Raw genomic sequence first — 24,707 nt, 5'->3', positions numbered from 1 at the left:
TTCTATAGTGTCCATCATCATCATTTTACAATAGCTTTCAGGAAAGATCAACTTCTTTTGTTGCAACCCATGGGCTTTTTCCTTGAGGCTGTTGTCTTATGTCTACAAAATGGCCATGGAAAAATAAGGATGAGGGCCAAATACATCCCCACCCCTCTGACGTGGTGTATTCATTGTGTCCTGAATCAGTGCATAGGTGAGAAGTAAACTTATTCTCCTTGGCACCACACCAAGACTTCTCTGTTCATTCTGCAGAATCCTGGAGTGCTTGGTGCGGTGACCTGGAAGCAGGAGGCCAAAAACTCCATTTCTGAGTTCAAGCTGTTCCCAGATTGAAGGAATCCAGCAGTTTCTGATGAGTGCTCCCAGATCCACGTCTCTCCTGGCAGAAATCTGCACTTTAAGCTTTAAGTTTAAGCTGCTGTGTGTGGGAATATATCACAAAGCTTTTGCTTTGCTGTAGCCCGCAGCTCCAGCTGGTATTCTCCCTTGCCCACTTAGATGCAAACAGTTTAACATCAGCGTTAACTCAGAGGGAGTTTTATGGAAACCTTATGGAGAGCAGATGGTTCAGCTGTTTTTGTTTGCTTGAAACTTCTTGGGCTCTGATTGTATCAGGGAAGGAGGTATTTTTAAAGATAACACTAAGCCAGAAGTTCCTGAAACCTTAAATTATCCCTGATGAGATGTAGACCAGCACAGCTAGGACTTGCTGAGGTTAAGGGCATGAGCTAATAGATTTTTATTGGGATTGCTGGCAGAGAAAAGTGGCAGGTGAAGAGAGCATTGGCTTATAATGTTCATAGCCATGGGATAGAAAAAAATAATTAAAAAAGGAACAGCTGTAGAAACGATAAAGAATATTTGGCTGCACAGAGCTGTAATCAGATGCATGTTCAACAGCAGAGTTTTTTCTGCCAGCAGCAGGACCTAGGAGAATTGGTTTCAGACTGTGCAGAGTTAAAACTAATTATCCAGTGCAGTGACTTATGACTGTTTGTGGTGCTAAAATGTCTTTGTCTGCCCAGATTGTGCAGGATCCAGCAAAGATAGCCCTGGGCATGGAGGCAAGCTCTGTCCTAGGCAATTTAAAACTCAGTGGAGGGATGAAAGATTGGTGAGGAAACAGCACGCACCACAGCAGAGATAGGAGCAAACCTCTTGCATTCTAGTGAATGCTGTGGATAGTTGGCCAAAACTGATTCTTTCAGATAAGACTGTGTTTTTCAGCACTTGGTAACAGAAGCAAGGAAAAAGAGGCAAAGATGGTGAGAGCATGGCTTCCCCAGCTGTCACCAGAGTGGTCTATACAGGGAGCTGTGTCCTCAGGCTGCCAAGCAAATGCCTTCTAAAAACAGTCATCTGCTTTTGAAGCAGATTGCTAATTATACCTTTTCTTTCCTCTTTATTTTTCTGGCAGCACAGTACTTTTTCTTGCGATACCTTCCATACTTTCTCTTATCTTGTCCATTCGCAGAACAGGAAAGTTCTGCTCTGTGCTTCTATTTCAATCTCTGAGTTCCCTAATGTCATGGCACTTTAAACCTCCATGAAATGTTTCCTCTTTTTTTTTTTTTTTTCTAGTGGATTTTCCCTCTTTTCATTACAGTAGTAGTTAACATCTCCCACTGAACAAACTCCATCAAGATATTCTGAGGATGTGACCTTTGTGAAGGACACAAGCTGTGCCTGTGTTTCCCCTAGAAGGAATAGATGTGTTTCTTGGGTGAAAACATACACCAAGGTGAGCTAGGCATCCTCTTTTGAAGGGTGGATCAACTCATTACTTCATTAAAAAATTAGTCACAGAATGGCCTGGATTGGAAGGGACCTCAAAGATCATCCAGTTCCAACCTGTCTGCCATGGAAAGGATTGCCAACCACTAAATCAGGTACCAGATCAGGTTGCCCAGGAGCCCATCTAATCTGACCTTGAATACCTTCAGGGATGGAGCATCCATGTGAATGTATGAAAATAGGAGAAAAAGTTTTGCTTCCCTCACATGCTTTCCTAGCCTCTAACAAATTGATGTGTGGGTACTTTGCTGCATGTGAAGAATTGTGATGGGCCTTATGGTAACTTCTCCAGGGGCTTGAAGTTGGGCAAGGCATGCAACTGAAGGGACTGCTTGTGGTAGTGACCCTTTCATACTAGAGCACGTGCTGCACTCAGAGCTGCCAGTTGTGAGCATGAGCAAATTAACAGCGGAGTGCCTGCCAAGTTCTGTTAGCAGCTTTTGGGCTATGTGTGCTGGGTGAACAGAGCTATAAGCATAGCAGATGAGCACAACAGAGACAAAGGAACCCATCAGAAAAAGAAAAAAACTTCCTTCCAGATCCCTTTTCTCCATCTAGAGATGATTACGAATGTGATATCACTGCTATGTGCTTATCTCTCTCTTCCCCCCCATCCTCTGTACTCAGCTCTGGCTTTGGCATTTGAAGCTTGTGTGTCGCTACCCATAACAGAGCAATCATAGCATGATCTCAATGTGGTTTTCATTACAGCATTAACAAAACATTCTCTCTTTATTTATGGGCCTTCTCATAGGCCCTTCAGTGTTCCAATGTCTTTCTGCATTCCTGCCTCCCCACAAAGTGGATCTGAAGTAAAAACTTCGCTTGTGGAGTTGTCACAAGGAGTGGCATAAGAAGAGTCAGCCAGGATGAACTGAGATTGGGCTTTGGTAGTTGGTGCAGTGAATAATAGAAGTATTTTGAGTTTCCAGAGGAACAGTGGAAGTGCTCAGGGCTACCTATGTCATAGAATCCTAGGATCTTGGAGGCTGGAAACGACCTCTAAGATCAGCTAGTCCAACCATCCACCTACCATCAATATTGCCTACTAAACCATGTCCTTAAGTACCACATTGAACCTTTTCTTGAACATCTCCAGGGACAGTGATTCCACCACTTCCCTGGGCAGGCTGCTCCAAAGGTTGGTCTCAGGTGGACTGAAGACCAAAGGGAGGACAACCTCCTTAGCATAGACGTTCCTCGGGGAATCTATGAGAGCAGCCAGATTCCCCTGATTTGTGTGTATTAGATTAACAGAAACCAGTGTCATCTTTCCTGCAGATGCAGAAGACTAGATCAGAGCATTTGGAGATGTACTTCAATCAAACACAAATCACAAATACTCCTTTATTTGACAAGGGTAATAACAGAAGGAAATTGTTGGCTTGTGATGCATGGAAAGTTTGTCAAACAGCTTTTGCAGCCTTTCCTGAACTAAAATATTTCAGACATTGCAAGCCTGACAGTCAGCATTGATACTGTTGAGATGGCAGTCTGAAAACATTCATGCTTTCTCTAAGAGATCTTTGCAGTCATTTTTCAGTCTGCTCATTAGTTTTTGGATGAGCCATTAACCAAATAAAAGGCTGTTTTAATTTCAGCATGTTTATATGGCAGAAATACTATCTTTCTTTGTCACCTTTGGGGTTTTATTCCTCTGGTTTAGTTTTGCTCTTCTGTGTTAAAACATCATGCATATATTGAAGCTGTTATTATTATAGTTGGGAAGTACTCCAAGTCCTGGCTTGCCAAAAGGCTACACCCTGCTAATGGCAAAAGAAACTACACACTAATGCTAGGACTAATAGATTTTACAGGCTACAGATAGCTGTTAAAAGGTATAGGAATGCTGGGTAGTGAATTACGGGAATTTGAGCAGTAGAAAGTACCTTGTTGAAACAGTACCTTGTTGAAATCTATAGAAAGCGCGTATTTTGGGGAGATGTTTGACCCTTCTGTTTCTGCACGCAGCTGTGAAGTGATTATTAATTTTAGCTACCCACTCATGTTGTGAGTCCTATGGACTTCTTTTACAGTGAGAACCCTATTTTGCTTGATGGGGTGATCAGGGGTGGATAGGTAAGGCATTCCTTTCTGTAGGTGGACTTTCTCAAAGGCGAAGTGTTGCAACACATCCTGAGGCTCTGCCCATAACTGATATCTGCGATGCATTTCTATGAATCTGGCAAAAGAGTCTAGATGACTTTTGCAGGGCTGCAAGGCCAGCTAGCGGCCGAGCCGAGAAGGGAAATTGCTTTCTGTGCAGCAAAATCAGTAACATGGAGCGGCCCCTGCTTTCCCAGCTCCTCTACCAGCATCATCAGCTGACGGGATTCCAAACCACAAGTTCAGCTTTGGCATGAGATCTGGAGCTTGGGAGCATTCAGCATTTGGGCCCATCTCTTACTGCACAGGAATACAGCAAGCTTTTATGCAGCATGCAAAAGAAAAAAAAAAAAAAAAAAAAGCATCCTGTCAAATATGTCCTGCAGACAGAGGCACGATTGCGGATGAGAAATGTTGTTTTGTTTGGTTTCTCAATGTAAGTTTTCCAGGAAGGAGTTGGATGGACAGAGTTTTGCAAAATGAACGGATCCTCTTTTGTTTAGAGCTAAGAAATAGTCACTCATTTTTGTGGTGAAACACGAGCATTCTCCAAACAAAATAATCTCTCTCTGTGGCAAACCATGCCAGCCATGAGGCTGAGGCACTTTCTAGAGAGGCATAGATATAATGCAAGTTAGGGGATGGAAAGGGAGAGAAACAGAAACAAAAAGCTGAGGAATTCCAGTGCAAAATTAAACCAGATCTCGTTTTAGTGAGTGCTGGCATGGAGCGTTCCTTGACCTTGGCTGCTGGTGTTAGCAAAGGAGAAAACAAGATATTGGTCTTCATTCTCTGTGTGTGCACTGAGACAATGTAATAAACTTGTGGGAGTTAATTATACCTTCATAGATGAGGGTGAAAAGACCACCAGAGTGCCAGAAGGTGCTGTGCTCACCACCCATGTGCATCCTCCATGCTTGGGCAAAGTCAGTGGTAAATGCTACTGCTTTGCTTGGCTACTCTGTGGCAAAACTGAGTGCCTGCATAGGATCTCCCCATGAATCGAGTGCTATGCTGTAGGTTATGTGAAGTGTGAGCATCACAGTGTGCTTTAAATACCTGTTGTCTGTCAGGCTCTCAGAGAGAGAGTTGCCTTGTCAGTGGTGTGGGGTTGCAAAGGAAAACCCCATGCTAAAAACATCTGCTCTTAATGCTTGGTGTAGTGGAAATGTTAGTACGTGTTCTTACAGCAAGGCTGTGGGAAAGCAGAAGTAATATATGGTACTTTCCAGGCCAAGAGCAGGAGCAGGGATCGAGAGGGATCACAGAAGCTTGAAGGCTGCTCTCAGTAGCCGAGTCATGATACAGAAGTGAAGCCTATTTGTGCAAACTGTATAGCTGGCTGTGATGTTTCATTTTCAGCTGTTTGCCTGTGTGTCAACAGCCCTTAAAAAAGCAATACTGTGGGCAGTGCAAAAATTCAAGTGTGTGCGTATAGGCATGGGATTTGCTAGAAGCTGGAAACGTAAGGAAAACTTCAGCGAAAGCTACAGTTTTTCACTACCATTTTATTCTTTGGAGTGTAGAAAGTAAACATTCCCTCACCTGCTCTAGGAAATCATATTTTATTTTGCTGTCAAAGTCAAGAAATAGACCACTATGAAGTAAGGATTATAATATGCAATAGGAATTACTATTACTACTACTAATATTGTTTGTTGTGCCTCTCCTACATGCTTCATTCACTGCAGTAAAATGTGCTGCATAGCCCTGCTTCTGAGTGAGACCTGTTGAGCTCTATCCATCAAGAATGGAGCCAGTGTTGTCAGGGTTAGAGTTGGGCTGGGTTACAGTTAGGTTAGAGTTATGATTAGGGTTATAATTAGGGTAGTTTTAACATTGGGGTTGTCTGAGCATTGATGTTGGAGTTAGCATTAGAGTTATTGTGCTCCACTGCTACTGTCCATGTGAATAAATCTCCTAGCAGCCAAGATTGAACAGGGCTCACAGCTGATGCTTCTTTCAAGCAGATACCGCATTCTCTTTGGTTTTTGTCTCTTTGTGGCTTTTCCTCTTTCCATTGGCACCTTAAATGGAATTATAGCTCATAAACAAAAGACCAAGCAAAATAGACCGGTTCAACTATTTGTTAGATTGCTAAACAACTTGGCTAAACTCTCATTCTTGCTCCTTTCCATCCTATTTGTCAACGGTGCCAGTTAGGCACTGAACACTGTTTCTGATCTTCCTTCTATGTTGCCTATGTTAATGCTCACTGGGAAGATAAGTGAGTGCACTGTACGGTTGTGAAGTTGTTTTTCTTGGTTGTAGACCCTGGTTTTGTACTTCAAACAGGAAGGCAAGATGGTGATATATTATTCTCCTGTTTAACATGGTGCCATGGAAAGGACTCCTTCATCTTGCAGTGTATAAAGATGAGATTATGATTTGAATTTATGATAGGGGTTTAAATCTGTTAGGGTTTCAAACAAAATTAAAATTTTAAGAGGAGATTTTTAGGACATCTGACAATATTTGCTAACTGCTCTCATTTAATATATATGTAATCATATCTAGAGAAGACTTTAGAGATGGTTCTAACTACAGCTGGAAGAAAGCTTCTCAATGCAATGACACACTTCTGGAAGCTGCTGATTCATCAGAATTAAACTGTTCTGTAGGAATGTGTGGTTTCCAGCCAAAAGTAAAAGAAACCAGCCTGTCTGACTGGTTTTCTGCCAACCTGCCTGATGTCTGGTCAGCTGGCAAATGGGCCGGGAAGTTCCTTAGGATCCCCATCTCTCTGGTGACTAGGGAGATAGTACAAAGTTCTAAGTCTAGAAAAGAGCATTGTCTGATGTTCATCTTTCCAAGGCAAACTCCAGTTGTTATTTTTTTTCACTCTGATTTAAAAGCTGTAGAAGAGGCAAGAAGGTTTACTTTATGTTCAGACAATTCTGCCTTGAAGTTGTGAGATTTTCCATAACATACAGTTTTCTTCACCCAGCTGTTTCCAGTCATAATTTATTGTACTGGACCTGTTGGTCCTTATTGGTCTCTTCCAACCTGAAATGTTACGTGATTCTACATCCAGGCCTCCTGTACAGGGGGGCTGTGATGATTTGCTCTGTACATTCAGAAAGCTTTGGGTCTTCGGTTCTGTCGTGAGTCAGATGTGGGGCGTGGGGGACTTCAGCAGCACCAGTGGCTGCAGGAATGGAGAGGATGTTGCCTACAGAATGGGGATGGGCTTCTGATGCTTTGTGTCCTGCTGCGGGACATCACAAGTGAGGAAAAACAGTATTTATACATATATTTATATATATATATATTTATAACTAAGCTGTCTTTAAGTATTGTGTTACTGATCTGGTAATAAGCCTTTGTATCTGTCTTTTTTTTTCTTTTTTTTTTTTTTTTTTTTTTTTTTTTACCCAGATGAGAAGCCTTTTGTTGTGGAAGATACCTATTTACTCTGCCCAGCACCTGTACTACGAGAAGTTGGCATGTATGTTTTTCCTATATACTCTAATACTTTCTTTGCCTATGAGAAAATGACAGACTGCCTCATCTCTGCATACTCCGGTGTTCTTAGGTGCAGCTAGTTCTAACATTGTCTTTTATGTTTCACCTTTGAGGAACTCATAGCTTCTACAACATAATTTTTTAGGTTAAAGCAGGGTATTGTTTGCTGTCATTGGTTGGAGTTTATCAGGTATGGCACATCTGAGTACAAAAACTGGCTATGGTATATTTGCATTGCTAGTGTCAATAGATTTAGATGCACTCTTTGAAACTATCTCAACTCAGGGTGGTTTATTAATTGTTGTGTGACAAGACTTTTGTCCCCTGTGTGGGATTTCCATGAAAAGGACTTCTGTGCATCAACAGACATTTCTCTCTTTTTCATATAAGCACGGAGAGGGAGAGTCAGTAGGAGAGTCAGTTATTCTCTCAATGACAGAAAAACATTCCTACCTCAAATGGGAAAAGTTTTGCTGCTGATCCTATAGTCCAAGTTCCAGAGGATGTTGTCTAGAAGAGGATTGTGGACAGACAGCTCTGACTTATTTATTTGGTGTTTTTTCAGGGAGGCAGCTCTTCAAGTTAGTATGAATGATGGTCTAAGCTTCATCTCCAGCTCTGTCATCATCTCCAGCACACATTGTGTAAGTTCTCATTCACCAACTTGAAATGATTCAGTAGGATGGTGGCATTTAACAACAGATGTGTTTGGTACACTGATATTAGTGCTCTCGATTTAGTCACCCTGATGTGTGAAGGTGTTGTTTAATTCTTTTCGAGGTGAGCCTGTGAACACAGAGATGCAGCGTTTTCTGTGCCATAATACAGCAAAGCTCTTGTGCCTTCAGTAATCGTCTTGGCCCTTATATCTGCATGCACAGATCAGATTAGAACTAGCATCCCAGGTCTGGAGATGTCTATGCCTACTTGTCCAGTGGACAGTGATTAAGAGGCATTTCTTGCGGCTTTTTCTGCCAGTCTGTGCCTACAGTGATGCTGCCAATGGTGACACAACACACAGGAGTTGTTAACTGCACTCTTATTCTGGAGGCCAGTATGTACTTTGACAAAACCTTTCTGTTGCAACATTTAAATAATTTAGAAAATGTTAAGATGGAGCCAGGAGTTGGACTCAATGATCCTTATGGGTCCTTTCATACTTGAAGTCCAGATACAGATACTTAAAGAGCAGGGCAGATGGAGTGTAAGCATCTGTATCTAATAGGCTTTTTTTTCAATCACTGCAGATATGAAAACAAGCTAAAATTTTTTTGCTAAGAAAGTTGGTCCAGTTTCTCATTAGTTTAATGTTAAAATGATATTTTACTAGTAGAGGTCTTGGCCTTTATTTAATATTTAAGTCTCCTAGGAACAAGACTGCAAAATAAATATCAGTTTTATCAAACAGTGAATGCTCTAAGAGAAAGAAAACATTTTCCATCTGAGGCAAATAGGTCACTTCTTGGCAAGGAACACAGGATCAAGGCCTTTGCCTTGAATGCATCACTGCGTTGGTGGTGTAATTCAGCAAGCCTTGATTCCTGCGACTGCCAGAGGACTCAGTGCTCCTGTGCTCACGTTGTGTCTTCCAATGCCAACTGTTGGAAATGGGATACTGGGAATTTTTGCCTTGTGCAGCACAATCATTTTTGTGAGGTTTCCAAGGCAAAAAGTGCTTTTTTTCCTAATTACACACCTTCATATACAAATAGTGATCATGTGGCAAACATAATGTTCTTGAGCATTTGTCCCTTTTAAGAAATGACAGTTTTGTGTCTCTTGAATACAGCAATACACATTCCTCTCTAGCAGAAACTCACTCTCTTTGGGAACAGACAGCTTTAGCTTGCACCCATACTGCCTAACTGAAGTCATTATTTGCATTTTTTCCACTTGAGGTGTAAAATCTGCTACAGCATTTCAGTGTGGAGAAAATGAGAGCAGGTTTGGAATGAAGGCATATGTAATGACTGATTTAATCTCCTTCCTGCTCTGCTGAGAAAGAATGAAAGACATTCTGTTTTCCAGCACTAAGTGACACCACTTGTCAAGACTCTCAGCATCACGTTAGACCTCACTGGTGAATACTGCTGGGGGCTTGGGGTTTTTCTGTTGCTTTTCTTATTCTAAAGGAGACATAGGTACAGCTGAAGCAGCCTCACAGCTTCTACATGTTCTTTTGAATCTGAGCATACAAACCTGCAGATGGAATCCACTTGCCTGTATTGCACATGGCCATTGTGCTTCATGGGACCTCTTTCTTTCCACAGCTTTCTAATTCCTGAGATATGGCAGACTTCATGGTTTGCAGCCACGTGAATGCCTTAAATTCAACTGATCAGGCTCTGTTTTAGTCTTCCTTTGGCTCAATTGCTTGTGCTTTCCTGTATCAGAGCACAGGCATGGCAGCACACACTTTTATACCCCATTTCCACACATCTCAAAAAATTACTCATTCAGGTTCCTAAAATAAAATTGCCACAAGCGCTTAAATTCTGTTTTTTAGGTGAGCATTCAGCCTGTCCTGGTTAACCAGGTTAGCCCAGAAGAATTGGTCTGTTTTGTTGAATGCCAGTCTTTCTCCCACCCTCACGTCAGCTCCTCAGGAATAATGCATTTGTTCTGGTTTATTATTGTATGGGGACTGCTAAATCACAGCCTGAACCTCTGATTGATCACCTGAGACGGGCACTGAGTCAGCCTGGGAGCACAGGTGAAGGCAATTCATCTGTGTTGCTGGAAGGGTGGAGCCTGGCTGCACCTCTCCTAGACCCATTTAAGAGCTCTCTTCCTGGCTATTCTGCTGAATATCTTCTTCATCCAGCGAAATCTGTTCTGTGTGCTTTGCAGGTGCATGAAGTGTTTTTGGTCACTGCTCTCAGGGTCCTTGTGCTGTATGCTAATAGAAGCCAAAAGCATCTGGTGATTGAAGCTATCAGTGGCTGCAGGAAGTGCTTCAGAAACAATTGGTCAGACTTTGATGTGACATTACAGTGCATAAATGCTGTATTTCCATACAATGTGAGGGACTGAGTTGTTCTGTTTTCTCACACCTTTTAAGATCAGAATTTTTTTTACTGCACTTAGGAAAGAGACACTGAGTTGGAAAGTAAAGGTTAGTGTCATTTCCAGTCCCAGTCCGTAAGCTGACAGCTTAAAGTGATGCTCCAGGTGTTCTCACATGGTTGCACACTTTCTATCTTTTATCTTTCAGACCAGAATATTCTCATTGGATGGCATATAATCAATGGTGAGAGGTCCAAAGTAGTTCTCCTGTTGGCATCAGTGGACCTTACATATAGACTATAGCTTACTCTCTGCTGAACAGATCAACCCCCATCTTGCTGCACCAAGGCATAGAGCCTGGGATACAATGGGAGCCAAGCATCTTCAGTCCACCAATGGGAATTATAATGTGTATGTGTCTATTTCTCAGCACACCATCTTGGAATTTCGTATGCAAACTTGCCCTGCATCAGACTTCAGTGCTGAGTGTTGCTTTCATGTGTTTGTGTGCTGCACTGAGCAAATAATGGAGTTGAGAAACCCTTAAAAAGGGATTTGCTCCTCAATTCAGGAGTTTTCTGAAGAACTGAAAGAGGGAGAAAGTATTAGATACTGCTTTCATAATGGGTACACACCCAGATGTGCACAGAGCAGGCTGCACACCAAGCACTGTCAGGAGATGTGCAACAGAGGAAGTAATTAACGAGGCAGCGTTCGCAGGCAGGAAGTCAGTCCTACTCCACTGCTGCCAAGTTCTTCAGCGCAGAGAGCTCATATCGGAGAGAAGCCAGGATGGGAATTAAAATAAGCCTTTGTTCATTTTCTAAAAGGCTCTCAGAAGAGCAAAAGCCACTAATGACCTCTTGCACTAGCAGCTCTCAAAACTGGAAGGGAGGTGAAAAGAGCAGGGCTGGAGTGCCCATGTAAAGTGGATCTCCTAGGCTGTTCCAATGCTTCAGCTAGAAGAGCAGTCCCCTGTACCACCTAGTGAGAAACACATGGTGCTTCTCTGCAAGGAGAGATAATGAATCACAGAATCGTTTGAATAGGAAGGAACCTCTGAAGGTCATCTAGGCCAGCTCCCCTGCAATGAACAGGACACCTACAGTAAGATCTGGGTGCTCAGAGCCCCATCCAGCCTGACCTTGTGTGTCTCCATGTCATCCATTCTCCATCCAGTGGAGGCACCACACCTGGGGTGCAGAAACATTTCTGCTGCAGGATTTTAATCAACCAGTGACCAGAAGTTGTTGTTTGCCATGTGTATGCAGTTCACAATGGATGTCTTCTCGCGTCACACTCAGTTTCTTCAGGAGGAGAGCTAGGTAATCGTGCTTGTAAAGAGGAGTCTTTCAGGTGAAGAGTTATATGTATAACCCAGGGTATTCTGGGGGGAGAGGTTGCGTTTGGGAGGCCTATGCAATGCCTAAACTGGGCTTACTCCTGTCCAATGTTAGTAGATATCAACCTTGCCTTTCCTGAAAGGCTGGTGTTGCAAACCTGCACCCACCGTTCTGGGAAGGAATGGTCTCTGATCCCACATTTTCAATTGCAAGGATAGATGAAACATTGAAGCAAACTGGAAAAAAGAATTGGATCTTATCACTTCAGTGGGTGTTGCTTTTGACAAAAGGATATGAGTACTGACACACCTTTCTCTATCTTTGTATTCCATTTTTTTCTTGTTTTTCTGTGGTTGTCTGAAAGGGACTGGAGGAATTTGTATGTTTAGTTAAACAACAGTGGATGGATTTTGTCTTTAAATATGGAGAATGAAAAGGTCAGAAATTCAAGAGAGGACTGCAGGCCTGTAGTAAAATCTGATGACTCCCTGCAGTGAGGGGTTTTTTATTCAGAAGGAATGTGATACAGTGCTAACGCAGTTTTCTCAATTGTGACTTTGTTCTGGGCTGCACAGTTAAGGCTCTGCCAGTTATCACTGTTCCTGAGTCTGCAGGCAATTAAAGTGCATTTACTATTGTATCAATAGAGGCTTTATGAAACTGCAGAGCAAATTTAATGAGCCCTTTCCTAGGCCCTTGACCTGTGTGTTATTAGTTGAGGTATTGCTCTGTGGGAACTCCAGGGCACATGTTTTCAGATCTGTTTCTGAAGTAAATTATTCTTAGTTGTTTTGTGCTGCAAATATAGTAGGCAGTGAATGGTTTTACCTCTCAGGTCACTCTAAGATTTAAATCTGCAGGAATTGTTTCACTCTAATATTGTTGCATGGGCTGTTTTATAATACCCTTAAGTGAGACAAGGCATTTTACAAGAGCACGCTCCTAAGATTTGGAAAATAGGACTTCCAAACGAGACTAATACTTTGGGAGTGGAGGAGGAATCACAGATTGGACATTTGGAAAAGCCCTTCTCCACAGGACTTCTCTCAAGTTCTTCTCTCATCTGTATTCATATCTGGGATTGCCATCACCCAAGTGCGAACTTTGCCCTTGGTCCTGTAGAACCTCAGTAATTTCTTTTGGGCCCCTTCTCAGGCTTGTCCAGGCCCCTTTAGATGGCATCCTTTCCTTTCAGGCTATGAATGTGATTCCAATTTAAATGAAATTTCAGCAGGAAACTTCTCTCGTATATCTTGTTGTGTGGGTTCAGGCCATGCTGGTGTTTGCTTAACCTTGCTGAAATCACGGCAGGCTGCCTGTGGCAGCCCATGAGGAACATCACTGGTTAACCCTCGGGGAGGGATATGTAAGAGTGTTACCTCGAGAAGCTGCTGCTTAGATTTCATGTATTTTTTCTTTTTTTTAGTGAAGTTGCTTAAGTGCTACAAATCTCAGACGCAGAGACAGGGCATTCCAGAGCTGTAGCATGCTGTTTTCCTTCCTTTCCTGCCTTGCAAAGAAGTAAACCCAAACAGAGCCATAAATGGCTGTTATTATGACAAAATGTAATTCCACAGAATTTTGTCTATTATTCCAGTTAGTATTTGCCTCCCAAAATGAATTTAGCATTCTTCTATTGAGGGCTGCCTTCAGGCACAAATGGAAACCAAAATAACTGCTTACGTTTCACCTCGAAGACTTTGCTTTTTAGCTCCGAGTGTCGAGGGACAAGAGAGGGCTTTCTCAGAATAGGAGCTCCTCAGTCAAAATGGGAAGACCTCCATCTGGGTAGGTGCCCATCATATGAAGGGTATTTGGTTGAATCGAGGAGAAACTTAGCTCTCCCACCAAGCTGTACTCTGTACTGATGCAATACCTCACATTGCAAGACTGGAAATCTTGGTTTTTTTACCCTTAGTTCTGCCCTATCTGTCTTCCAGCGGTCTTGCTAACATTTCTATTTATCTGGAAACTTGTGGGTATTTCTTCTGAAGGAAAAATTGAGTGTGTTTTCCTAAGTATAAACACTGCAACTGGGGATTAAAGAAATGTTTTCTCTGACCAAAGATCTTCCCTTGTAGCAGAGGGAGCAATAATTACTCCTTCTCTCCATGTGTGAACTCTTCAGGACAAGGGCTGTCTTTTGCTCTGGATTTGTTAAGCATGTGGTAAAGTGAGGCTTCACGGGTGTGTATATTGTGCTGTAAAACAAATAACCAAGGGTGCTGGAAGAATCTTTCGTAAATGGGCTCTCATCATCTTTCAGCTGTGAAAGGAAAGAAAGAAAATAGATTATTGCCAAAGGACCTCTCATTTCACAGCACAGTAAAGTTGGAAAAGTAGATCTGAAAATACATAGACTGGCTGACCCAGAACAGGTGTTTCTTGCTCATATCTCCTTCTATGCCTGGCTCCCACTCATGTAACTGCACACAGACCATGATCAAAGAGGTTAGCATTACAGAATAGTGCATTCAGTGAGAGTCCATTTCCTTTTAGAAATTAGACCAGATTATAGTACTAAAAATAATAATAATAAAGTCCCTATGTGTGTGTGATGATAAGCATCCGTTTCTGTTGCAGTGATGGGCGCATTCCCAAGAGAGTCAGGTTCTATGATTGTATACTAGATAGAAATAGTGAATGTTCCCATCACAATAAAAGCTGCCTGAATCTGATTGGCAAAGGCCAGGGTCATCCTTTGTCCTCCCCCTCCTCTGTTAAGCTTGTTTCTCCTTTCTGTCCCGTGAGAAAATCTGCCAGAATTTGGATGCTCATTCAAAAACTGTAGTCAAGGTTGCTGTAAAGCCTGTTAGCACCCCTTGACGTGCTTTCTGTGTGTCACTGCTCTTCCCATGGAGAAAACATCAAAAGATTGTAGATTTTAATGTATAGGATGTAGGACTGGGACAGAGATGTGCACATCTCCTGGGATTTGGCAGTAATAAGTGTTTAAGTTACTATGAGCCACTCTGAAGGCAGCCTCAGTGAGGTGGCTGCCTCACACTGCGCTGTTACTCCCAGGTAGCAGAACAGGTCTTGCACTGCATTCTCAGCACAGGAGCAGTAATGCTGCCAGCTTTCCAGCCTGCCCAGTGTAAGAATGTCTGGAAAGGCTCCAAGATGCTCTGCTGCACAGCATGGGATCAATGGTCCTGGAGCAGTTGACTGGTAAAGGAACATCACATCTGTGATCCTACTTTCTGATGAGGTCAGTAGGAGTTAGAACAAACTCCTTTTATTGAACTTCACAGTCTACAAAAGCCAAGTGCTTGATGCATGTATTCAACAGAAGTCCTTCCTTCTTAGGCATGCCACAGAGTCAGCACATCTAAACACGTGCTTCAAGTTAAATCCACTTACTGTTGTAGTAATGAGCATGCACGCTAACCACTGCCCTCTCCCTATAAATCAATGGTGCATTAATTCATCAGCAGCGGTACATGAGCACACTTGTTAGGTGCGCCTAGTACTTCATTCATCACTCCTATACGTCAGTAGTCAAACCTTTCAGGAGTTGCTAATCTGTGTTCCAATTCTGGAATATTTACTGTATGCTGTAGATGCTAGTGGAGTAAAGTGAGAAACTATGAAATAAAATCTTAAACAAAAACAATTAGGATTCAAACAAAACCAAATTCCCATCTGATGCATAATAGCTTTGTTTGTTTGAAATCCTCAGACCTAAGCCGTTGAAAAGTCAATGAGGAGATTTATGTGTTTCTCTTAGAAGCACCCTGGATGCCTAAGCTGAAAGAGGGTCTCAGAGTCACTGATTCTGTCTTAGCTTTGTCTGTCTGCATGGCTGCGTTCCCACTTCCTGAAGCAAAATTTTAGGAACTTGGTCTTGGGCAGCAACATTGGTAAGCAACAGGAGAGGTGAAGATGAGTCATTTGCCTGCAGCGATCATCCCTGTTTGCTGTCTCTTGAAGGAATGTGCATGCACGTAATTATGACCTTTTTCTTAGATATGATCTTCCCTGGGTTTGTGTGTGTCCTAGAGGAATGTCTTGCTTTTGAAGACAGCACATAGCTGAATTTTTGTGGGTAGACTTAAGGAAATAGCCTGTGCCATGTTCTGGGTCAGATGTTGTCATCCCTCACTGCTTGGGGTACCTGCAGACATGGGCCAGGTCCCTGTCTCGTGACAAAAGAATTCCCCCCCCAGACACAGCTTGGCTCCTCAAAGCCCAACACTAATTTCTGAGTGAAAGAAAAAAATATATATATTTATATGTACATATGTGCGCATCCATGCCTGAGGAAATGCCTCAAATCTCCCATTTCATACTTCTTGATATCTTTGTATTTTACAATATCATCCAGAGGTAGTTGTCCATTGGTCTTCTGATCCTGATCACTTTCATGTAGAGTGTTTCTTGATACAATAGCAAGGCATTTAAAACACTGGCTCCAACCATCATCTAGCGGCTGTCTGGAGGCAAGTTTCTTAAATGTTTTGTGTTTAGTTTATAGTTGGCAGAAGTGGTAACAGTACCTCAGCCCATTTTTCAGGTGGTGGAGTTGTAGGTTGTTGATCCTGCCATAGGCACAGGCAGTGTGGTTTTATCTCCGTATAGCAGTCAAAATTAATCCCAGTGGGAAGGTAGCACTGATTTCCGATAGCTGTGTACTTAGGGGCTACCATGCTTCATTTCTGTAGATACTTTACAGGAATTCCAATAGTGAAGTGTTAAAACTGTTTGTCTTCAAAATGAAAGCTATTTTCATCATCAGAGTTGGCAGCCTTTATTCAATATGTGTGTCAAACACAGCTCATTGAATTATTGTGTTGCTCTTCCAAATTTTTATTTAAAAATAATGGAATGGAAACAGATAATTCAAAAGTCTTCACCAGCCCGTTTTAACCAGTTTTAAGGCAGGGAGAAAGGCTCAAAAATGTCAGTGGAACTTTTGCAAACTGCTCTAGCAGGCGTATTTTCCTTCTTGTTTATTATTCTGCTTGGGTAATGGCACTTTCCATCTAAGCAAAGTTCAGGCTCTATGAAACTATGGATGCTACATAGAATGATAACTAAATTATAGGGGAAACTGGCAATAGAAAGGTAAAATAAAGCAAAAGCAATGTTTGGGTCATTTTGGTGATTATGGTAGGTTTTATTATGTATGTATACATTGTCCTGGCCTGTCCAGACTATTTTCATCTTTGTTCAAATATAAGAATAGGAATTAATACCAACCCCACATTTTTGTGTGCGTGTCTGGTTTTGATATCAGAAGGCGGCTCATTCCTGCAGGCTTGTCATGCAGTGCTGCTTTGGTAAGAGGCATTACCTGAGTGAGAAATGTAAGTTTTGGCAAATGAAACCCTTTCAGCTTCTCTGGACTGTTTCACTGCTGAGAGATGCAGAATACCAGCTGGCCACATCAGCTTGCAGAGATCCAGATGTGTTAGAGTAATGTAAACTACCCTTTCCAGTACAAACAAATTCTGTTAAAAACCGGTTAAAAGACCAGTTTAATTTGTCCTGTATTTTTGCAAATTGCTTTTAAATTGTTCTTAATGACAAAATTTATTTCAATATAGGCACGAAAGAGGCAGGCAACCATTAGACATAAAAAACCTTCCTCCTTTCCTCTATGATTTCATAGCAACAAAGACTCAGGATCACATATTCTAAAGTGCTTAACATCAGCACGTTCCACTTTGTGGATGATGGATGTTATTTTATGCCATCTGTCTAAAGGAACAACACCAAAATGTACAGCTCTGTCTTCTCAAATGAGTTTTATTTTGTGTCAGGGTCCAGTTTCCATTTCCATAGATGTCTTGGGTGAATTCTCCTGTGCAGACTACAATCTTTTTTATTTCCATGTGTCAGAGATCAGATTGTCTTGATCCAAGATGTCCAGAAATGTCTTCTGCACTAGAAGAAGGTTTGGAAAATGCTTTTAACCTTGATTGTTTTTCCATTATTCTTGCCATTTTGGTATAATGGGAGATCATCTGGCCGTGGAATTAGAGTGACTTAAGTAGGCACCCAGTTTTTCCATCTTGCAGGTCAGTCTGCTCTTGAATGTGTCCTTAGCCTGGCTTGGTGACCCTGACATCTGGGTGGGGTTTTTATATGCCTGGCTCTTACATCAAGAACGTCTCAAAAAGGCTTGAGTCAGGGATGCCTGCTTACTTATCTCAGAGTAGGGTGATAATGTGGAGACATAGTATGGGGAAGCTGGCATGCCTTAGAGAGCTGAGAACATCTGGTTTGTGTTAAATTGACAAGAAATAATGCGCATTTGGTTTCAACTGCTATATTGAGGTGCCTTGTGCAGCATTTTGGATTAATAGATATCAAAGAATTGTAAATACCTTTTTAAATGGGGAAAGCGTGGGGCATCCTCCTGGCTACCATGGCCCACTGCTGTCTCATGTTGAACCTGCTGTCACCAGCACCCCCAGGTCCCTTCCTGCTCAGGCTCTCCAGCTATTCATCTCCTCCAGGCCGTGCCTATGTCTGCATTATGCCATCCCAGCTGCACCACCTGGCATTTTCCTTTGCTGGATTTCAGGCCGTTGCTGATTGCCCAGTGCTCCAGTCTGTCTATCCGGATCCCTCTGCAGGGCCTCTCTTCCCTGCAGGGACTGAACGAAACCTCCAGTTATCCTTAGCACCATCAGTAAACGTGCTAAGGATGCATTCAGTCCTGCAGCCAGACCATTGATAAAACCATTGAACAAGACTTGCCCTAGAACTGATCTTTGGAGCATACCGCTGGTGACTATCTTCTTGATGTAGCTCCATTCCCTACATTGCTCTGAGCTCTGTTCTTAATCACCCAGCGTAGGGTGAACCAGTTTGTTTCACAGTCAGTCAGTTTCTCCAAGGAAGTCGTGAGGGATGGTATCAAAGGCCTTACTGAAATCCGGACAGATTACATCTCCTGCCTTACCTTCATCCACTGCTTTCCCTTAATCCACCTAGCAGGTGACCTTATCATAGAGGGAGATCAAATTATTAAGGCAGGACTTTCCCTTAATGAACCCATGTTGACAATGGCTTATAACAGCTTTGTTCTTTAATGACCTTTCATTATCCCCCAGGATAATCTCTCCAGAACTTTTCCAGGCATGAGGTTAAACCAACAGGTCTGTAGTGCTTTGAGTCTTCTCTCATGCCCTGTTTGTAATTCTGGATATATCCAGCTCATCTCGGACCTTTGGTAAACTGTTGAGAGCAGTTACCAGCTGCAACATCTGCTAATACCTTCAGTGCTCAGGGATGAATTCTATCAGGCCCCATGGACTCATGACCATTGAGCTGATAAAACTGTTTCCTTGCAATTTGGTGACCACAAGTGGAAAGTCACTTCTCCTCTCATCATGGCCCTCCAACTCAGATGACAGGACAACTCAAGATCACAGAATCATAGAATGGCTTAGGTTGGAAGGGACCTCAAGGACCATCAAGCTCCAACCATTAATATTAAAAACTGAAGCAAAAATCTGCATTTTCCTCATCCTATCTTGTTAGGTGAATTCCTTCACCAAGTATCAGTCCAGTGTTTTCTTTAAACCTCGTCTTGCTGTTGGCATACTTTAAAAAGCCTTTTATGTTTTTGCCTGACTGCATGCTGGCCAGTGTCATCCCATGTTTGAGCTTTGGCTTTTCTTGTTTTCTCCTACAGGTGCAAACTGCAGCTCTCCTAAGAGTTTTCTGTTTGAATTAAATTAGAATTCTGGCATTACTTTCAAGTTTGTGCAAAAGGGAAGAATAGAATCAAGGAATCATAGAATTATCTGAGTTGGAGGGGATCCTTAAAAGCCATCTTGACTAGTCCTGCTCCCCTGCAGTGATCAGGGACACTTACAGCTCAATCAGTTTGCTGTAGACAGTCACAAATAGTCACAAAGAAAGGAGAATGCTTGAAATTGTAAGGAAACATTGTGTTGTGAGCGGTGATGCTTTAAAAATACATACTTTTTTGGGAGAACCAAGACAAAACTTTGTACAACTCCAGGAGGTGAATAAGATGTCTCAGCTTCTTTGTAGTAATCAAGGATGGGGAAGGTGTCCCATTTATATGTATGAGAGAGGAAAACTGTTTTCTGCTGGTGGTACTCACATGCTCTCTCTGTTTCTCTTTCAGTCAGATGGGACCATCCTGGCTATAGCTCTGTTGATTCTCTTCCTGCTGCTGGCACTGGCTCTCCTCTGGTGGTTCTGGCCTCTTTGCTGCACAGTGGTAAGTCCTCCTCACCTTGTTCTGCTTTCAGGCTGCTGACAGCTCCATGGCATTTCTGTATGATGAAATGTTAAGTTTTGCTCTGCAGGGCAGAGATGGTGGGTATAAGCAGCAGGTCGACATTGTCTGGATGGAACAAATGAACTGAACAAAATGTTCTCAGGAGTTAAAAAGCGTAGTTACAGAGCTGATATCTGAAAAAGGCAGACAAAATGTGGAGAAAACAGGAGGTGGGGGAGGTGAGGGGCAGTGGGGGACTTGAGATAAGCTTTTCTCTCACTCATGACCCTGCTATCTGACTGCAAGGACCCGTCATACCTCTGTACATCTCTGCTGATCATGCCCTAGGGCCGCCTTTTCCAATGGGAATTGGGGTGAAGTGTGCAGTTCAATGAGTCTCAGCTTTTGCTTTGCATCTCATTTACACACCAAATACAGAGCAAGAATTACTGTCAGAACTGGGGACTGGTTTTGGTGTCAGCCTGCATATAATGTTTCAAATGCGACTTTTAAGATTATCCAAACTGACTCAAGTTTCTGCATCACTAGCACTGTTCCTGATTGTAAATCTCTTTTCCTGTTTTCTAAGATTACACCATGTTAAAGTTTACGTCCTTGCAAGCTGTGGATCCACAGGCCCTGCATAAGCTGGTCATATCTGAAAGGTCTTTGTGTGAGATGTGTTTCTCTATACAGAACAAGGAGGAAAAACTTGGAGGAAAAAATCTTAATCATCTGGGTCTGTTTCTGGATGGATAAGTGAGGGGTAGAATGCTTCTTTTCATGGTAGTTTGGCACTTCTGTCCTGAGTAGAAAACCAGAAGGGAAAAAAATACTTATCTGAACTTATTGGAACAATAAAAAAACAGTTCTAAAAATGGACAAAGGATTAGCAGAGGGGTAGACTTCTGGGAGTTGTTTGTCTAAACTAAATGGCCTGTTTCCAGCAAAGTCAGGCCAGCTCCTTCGTTGGCACATCTGCATGGGAGTTGATGGAGGTGAACCCATGTGCGTGGTTTACACCAGGATTTAGTGGAGAACTGAGGTGACAGAGAGGAGAGGCTGTAAGTGATGCTACCATTTAGGGTTTTTTTTGAAGATCAATGAGGCTGATAAGAAGGCATGAATGAAAGCAGAAGGGTATGAAGTAGAGGGATGTGGAACTACATGCATTGAGAGGGCAGTGCAAGACTGCTCCAAGGGGACGATATGGGGACAGCAGTCATAGAACTGTGCTGCTTTAAGTGTGTGTCAGACACATACCTTTACTTGCTGGAAAAGTTTTAATTCAGGAACCTGTGTAAGATTTCTTCATCTCTCCAGGATGGCAGAGCAGTATCAGTAGCAAACCAGTGAAGATACCTTACAGTGCATTTCAGTCCTGTAAAATGTGGAGACAAATCCACAAAGGAGCACCCAGCCTGCTTGGTTTAGGGTGGGGAGAAAGAGAGCAGGGCAGCACTGCTTATTTACTAGTTTGGCAGTGGCTCAGCAAGGAATTCAATGTCAGAAGTACAGAGTGAATTAAGGGCAGAGGAACTGGCTTGCACAACAGACAAGAAGCAGGCAAGCAACAACCTCTAATAATCAAACCACAGACCCAGAGACAGTGATGTGAATTCAAGCCTGGGGACATCTCAGAGATAATTGTGTGTCTGTATTGAGGGGAAAAAAAATACAACTTTTTTCTTATGAAGAGTAAATTTGAGTGACAAGCACATTTCTAAACCCTGAAACTCCCCTTGGCATGTGTTTTAGTTAAATAGGGATCATTACTGTCCAGCAGTTCTCCAGGAAAGACACCAAGCCAGCTTCACCCTGGAGTAAAGGCACTGAAGTCAATAGACTTACTCTGGAGATTTATCTGGAACTCAGTATCTCCTTGGCGTGCACCCATAAAGAAATGCTGTTTCCAAGCGTATCCAAGTTTATTGGTCTCAGAAGTATTCTGGGATGAAGTCTGGAATTTACCACTCATTTTACAGTAGATGCAATTGTTGCTTAGTGGATCAAAATAATAATTAGACCTTTGCTGTGCCTGATATAGGCAAAATTTCCCTTGACATCCATGGGGAGATGCAAAAGCAGGGGATCCAGGTGCTAACTTTTGAAGAGATTTCAAGGGAGTTTATTCAACTGCAGGCAACAAAGAAAGATATTCTGCAAAGTTTACATCTCCAGCACTGTACACATTGAAAGAATGATGACAAATACAGAGACATCATGGCAGGATGACCCCACTTTTTCTGAGAAGAGCACATCTGCAAAACAGAAGGTGCCAAATCCTGGCCTTGATGATGCTTTTGGGCTTTTGACTTTCCACAGCTGTTTTTTTCCCCTTTTTCCTGAATGTGGGGTAACCAGGAGAGATTAGAGCACTCATAGGAGAACTGTGTGTGCTACAGGTTCCTTAGGTGCCCAAAGGTGACATTGAGCTCCAGACAGGAGGCCAACACAAGGTATAGTTTTAATATAGACACAATCCATGTAAATGCAAATATTTGTAAGACAAATACATAATAAGCTTCCAAAATAGTTTTAAGGAGGCTTTTGCAGGATATTAATAGATTAGCTTAGAAATTAAGTTGGTTAATTTGTTTTGGATGTATAGCGAAGACATACTACATTAGTTGAAAGTCATATCCATGCTGGGACAGTTCTCGTGCTCCTCCCATTTTGCACCTCTGTAGCAATTGCCTGCTCAGAATATATGCACCCTCTTGCTTATTTTTGTACTCCAGCTTCTTAAACTACAGGGGTGTGGCTGGCATATAAATGAGGTGTCGGTATTCAAGCACTGAACGCCAGTCTTAGCTCTAAAGCTGCTTTCTGGAAAGAACCATGGAAGAACCCAGCAATTTGTTTGGCTCTGTCTGTAGTGCAGCTGACCGAAAGTTTTGGAAACAAAAATCTGGGTGGAGAAAATACAAAATATATATATATATATATATATATATATATATATATATTAAAAACACATGCAAATTATGGCTAAACTGGAGGAAGAGAAGGGGAAGAAATACATATACACTACAGTAACCCTGGAGAGTAATAAGATTACATGATGCACATTGGCGTGATGGAGGTTACTCGTAAGGGCCCACGTATTCTGATTCCCACCCACTCCCATGTGCGCGTGAGGCATCATTTTTCTGCACTTAAAATGATCTTGGGAGAGAAGAATGCAGATTCAGGAATTGTATGAAACATTAGTGAGACAAAGTGAGAGATAAAAACAAAAATGTGCAGGAAAAATGGCTTATAGACCCCACAGCCCCTGTCTTTGGTTCAGACCAAGCCAAGCAATCACCTGGCACAACATGGTAGCTCCACCAAAGCTATTGGAGCATAAACTGGTATCCACTCTTGCTGCCACAAAGGCGTGTCTTCATTTATGGCACAGTCAATACAAAACAATCGGAGCCAAAAAGTTAAAGCCAAATTCTCCAAAGCGTCCTTCAGTTTTGGAGTTTCCAACCCAAGATGTGTTCCAGGGGTTCAGTATTTAGAGTGTGCTAAGAATTGCCTTCTGAAAGCCCTTTGCCATGAGGTGATAGGCGTAGACTTCAGATTACCAAACCGCTTTCCTTGTTAATGCATCTCTTTAAGGCCAGATCCAGAAGCCAATTACATTAATCCTAACTGCCTTCAGCACCTTTTGTTCCAGACCACAACAGAGACTCAGAATAGAGGAGGCACTGTTGTTCTTTGCTCCGGTTTTGCATGGAAAGCAATTAACTGAGTAAAAGTTCTTTCTTCCTTTGTTTTTTCTGTGGGCTCCTCTCACCTCTTCCAAAGAAAGTTCTCCTAAGCCCAGCTGAGGAGAAATAGCTCTTTAGAACCGAGTCTTACTCAACCAATAAAATCACGAGCAATCAATGAATGAGAGTAAGGGCTTCTGCAGATAGCTGGAAGTAGCTGTGATGTTTTCCTTTTCTTTAGTTCAAAAAATGAAATTCATTTATTTGCACTTCCAAAGCAAGTGGGTCAGGCACTTGGAGCAAAACCTACTGATTCTGGCCTTGTTTGTCTGTGTAATTGAAATGGCCTAGGAAAAGGAATGACCTTTGCAGATTCTTTGTTTTCTCATGCATTCCCCAGAGAATTGCATGTCAACCTTATTTGGTTGCAAAGTATATCAGAGCTATTTATATGGAGGGCTGCTTTTTTTTCCTCCTCCATGATGTCATGTCTCCTCTAAGTGCATGGATGATTTTGACATGTCTGTTTTGAATTTTTGCATGTGTCAGCTTTAAGTCTTCTCTGTGGAGCAGTTCTGTCTCTCCTAGTTTTAATGAGTTAAAATTGAGATTACTGAATCTTCTTCCAGGCTAAATAGAAGTCAACTTTAAAAAAAAGTTTGAGATAGCATTCCAATTTGACTTCATTTGCCCCTGAGAAGAAGAATGTACTTTTTTACAGTTGAAAACACAGGGACAGGCTCCTGCTTGTATTAGAAACCTTGAACTATAGACAAAATCTCCAAGGGTTTAATGGATAGTTACAACACAAGGCAGATAGGAAACAAATAGAAAGGAAATGTTCTTTTATCCAATTCATAACTATGCTATGAGACTCTGTCACAGGATTTAGAGGAAGAAAGAGAAAGAAGGATCCGGCAGATGGGTCATTGTTAATGTTATTTTTAAAAAAACCTTGCTTGTTATGATTGCTGAAATACGTATTCCATATTATGAAGAAGAATGATAGCAAATAAGAGCAAAATCTGCTCAGTTAAATGCATTTTTCCTTCCTGAATTTTTAGTTTTGGTTAGAGGCAGAAT

The 24,707-nt window shown here is 42.1% G+C and overlaps 1 protein-coding gene across 1 annotated transcript in view; it reads left to right on the top strand.

The window, feature by feature from the left end:
* Positions 1-24,707, top strand: part of ANTXR1 (ANTXR cell adhesion molecule 1) — a 78,969-nt gene that overhangs the window by 23,912 nt on the left and 30,350 nt on the right. Inside the window, exons 11-13 of the mRNA XM_042836195.1 lie at positions 7,282-7,351; positions 7,934-8,012; positions 19,828-19,923. Of these exons, the coding sequence (XP_042692129.1) occupies positions 7,282-7,351; positions 7,934-8,012; positions 19,828-19,923 (245 nt within the window). The remainder of the gene's footprint in view (positions 1-7,281; positions 7,352-7,933; positions 8,013-19,827; positions 19,924-24,707) is intronic.

This window comes from Centrocercus urophasianus, unplaced genomic scaffold (genome assembly GCF_019232065.1).
Source record: "Centrocercus urophasianus isolate 14NV4802_14NV808 unplaced genomic scaffold, USGS_Curo_1.0 seq_58, whole genome shotgun sequence".
Classification (NCBI taxonomy): Eukaryota; Metazoa; Chordata; class Aves; order Galliformes; family Phasianidae; genus Centrocercus; species Centrocercus urophasianus.
This window is presented reverse-complemented; position numbering and strand designations above follow the sequence as displayed.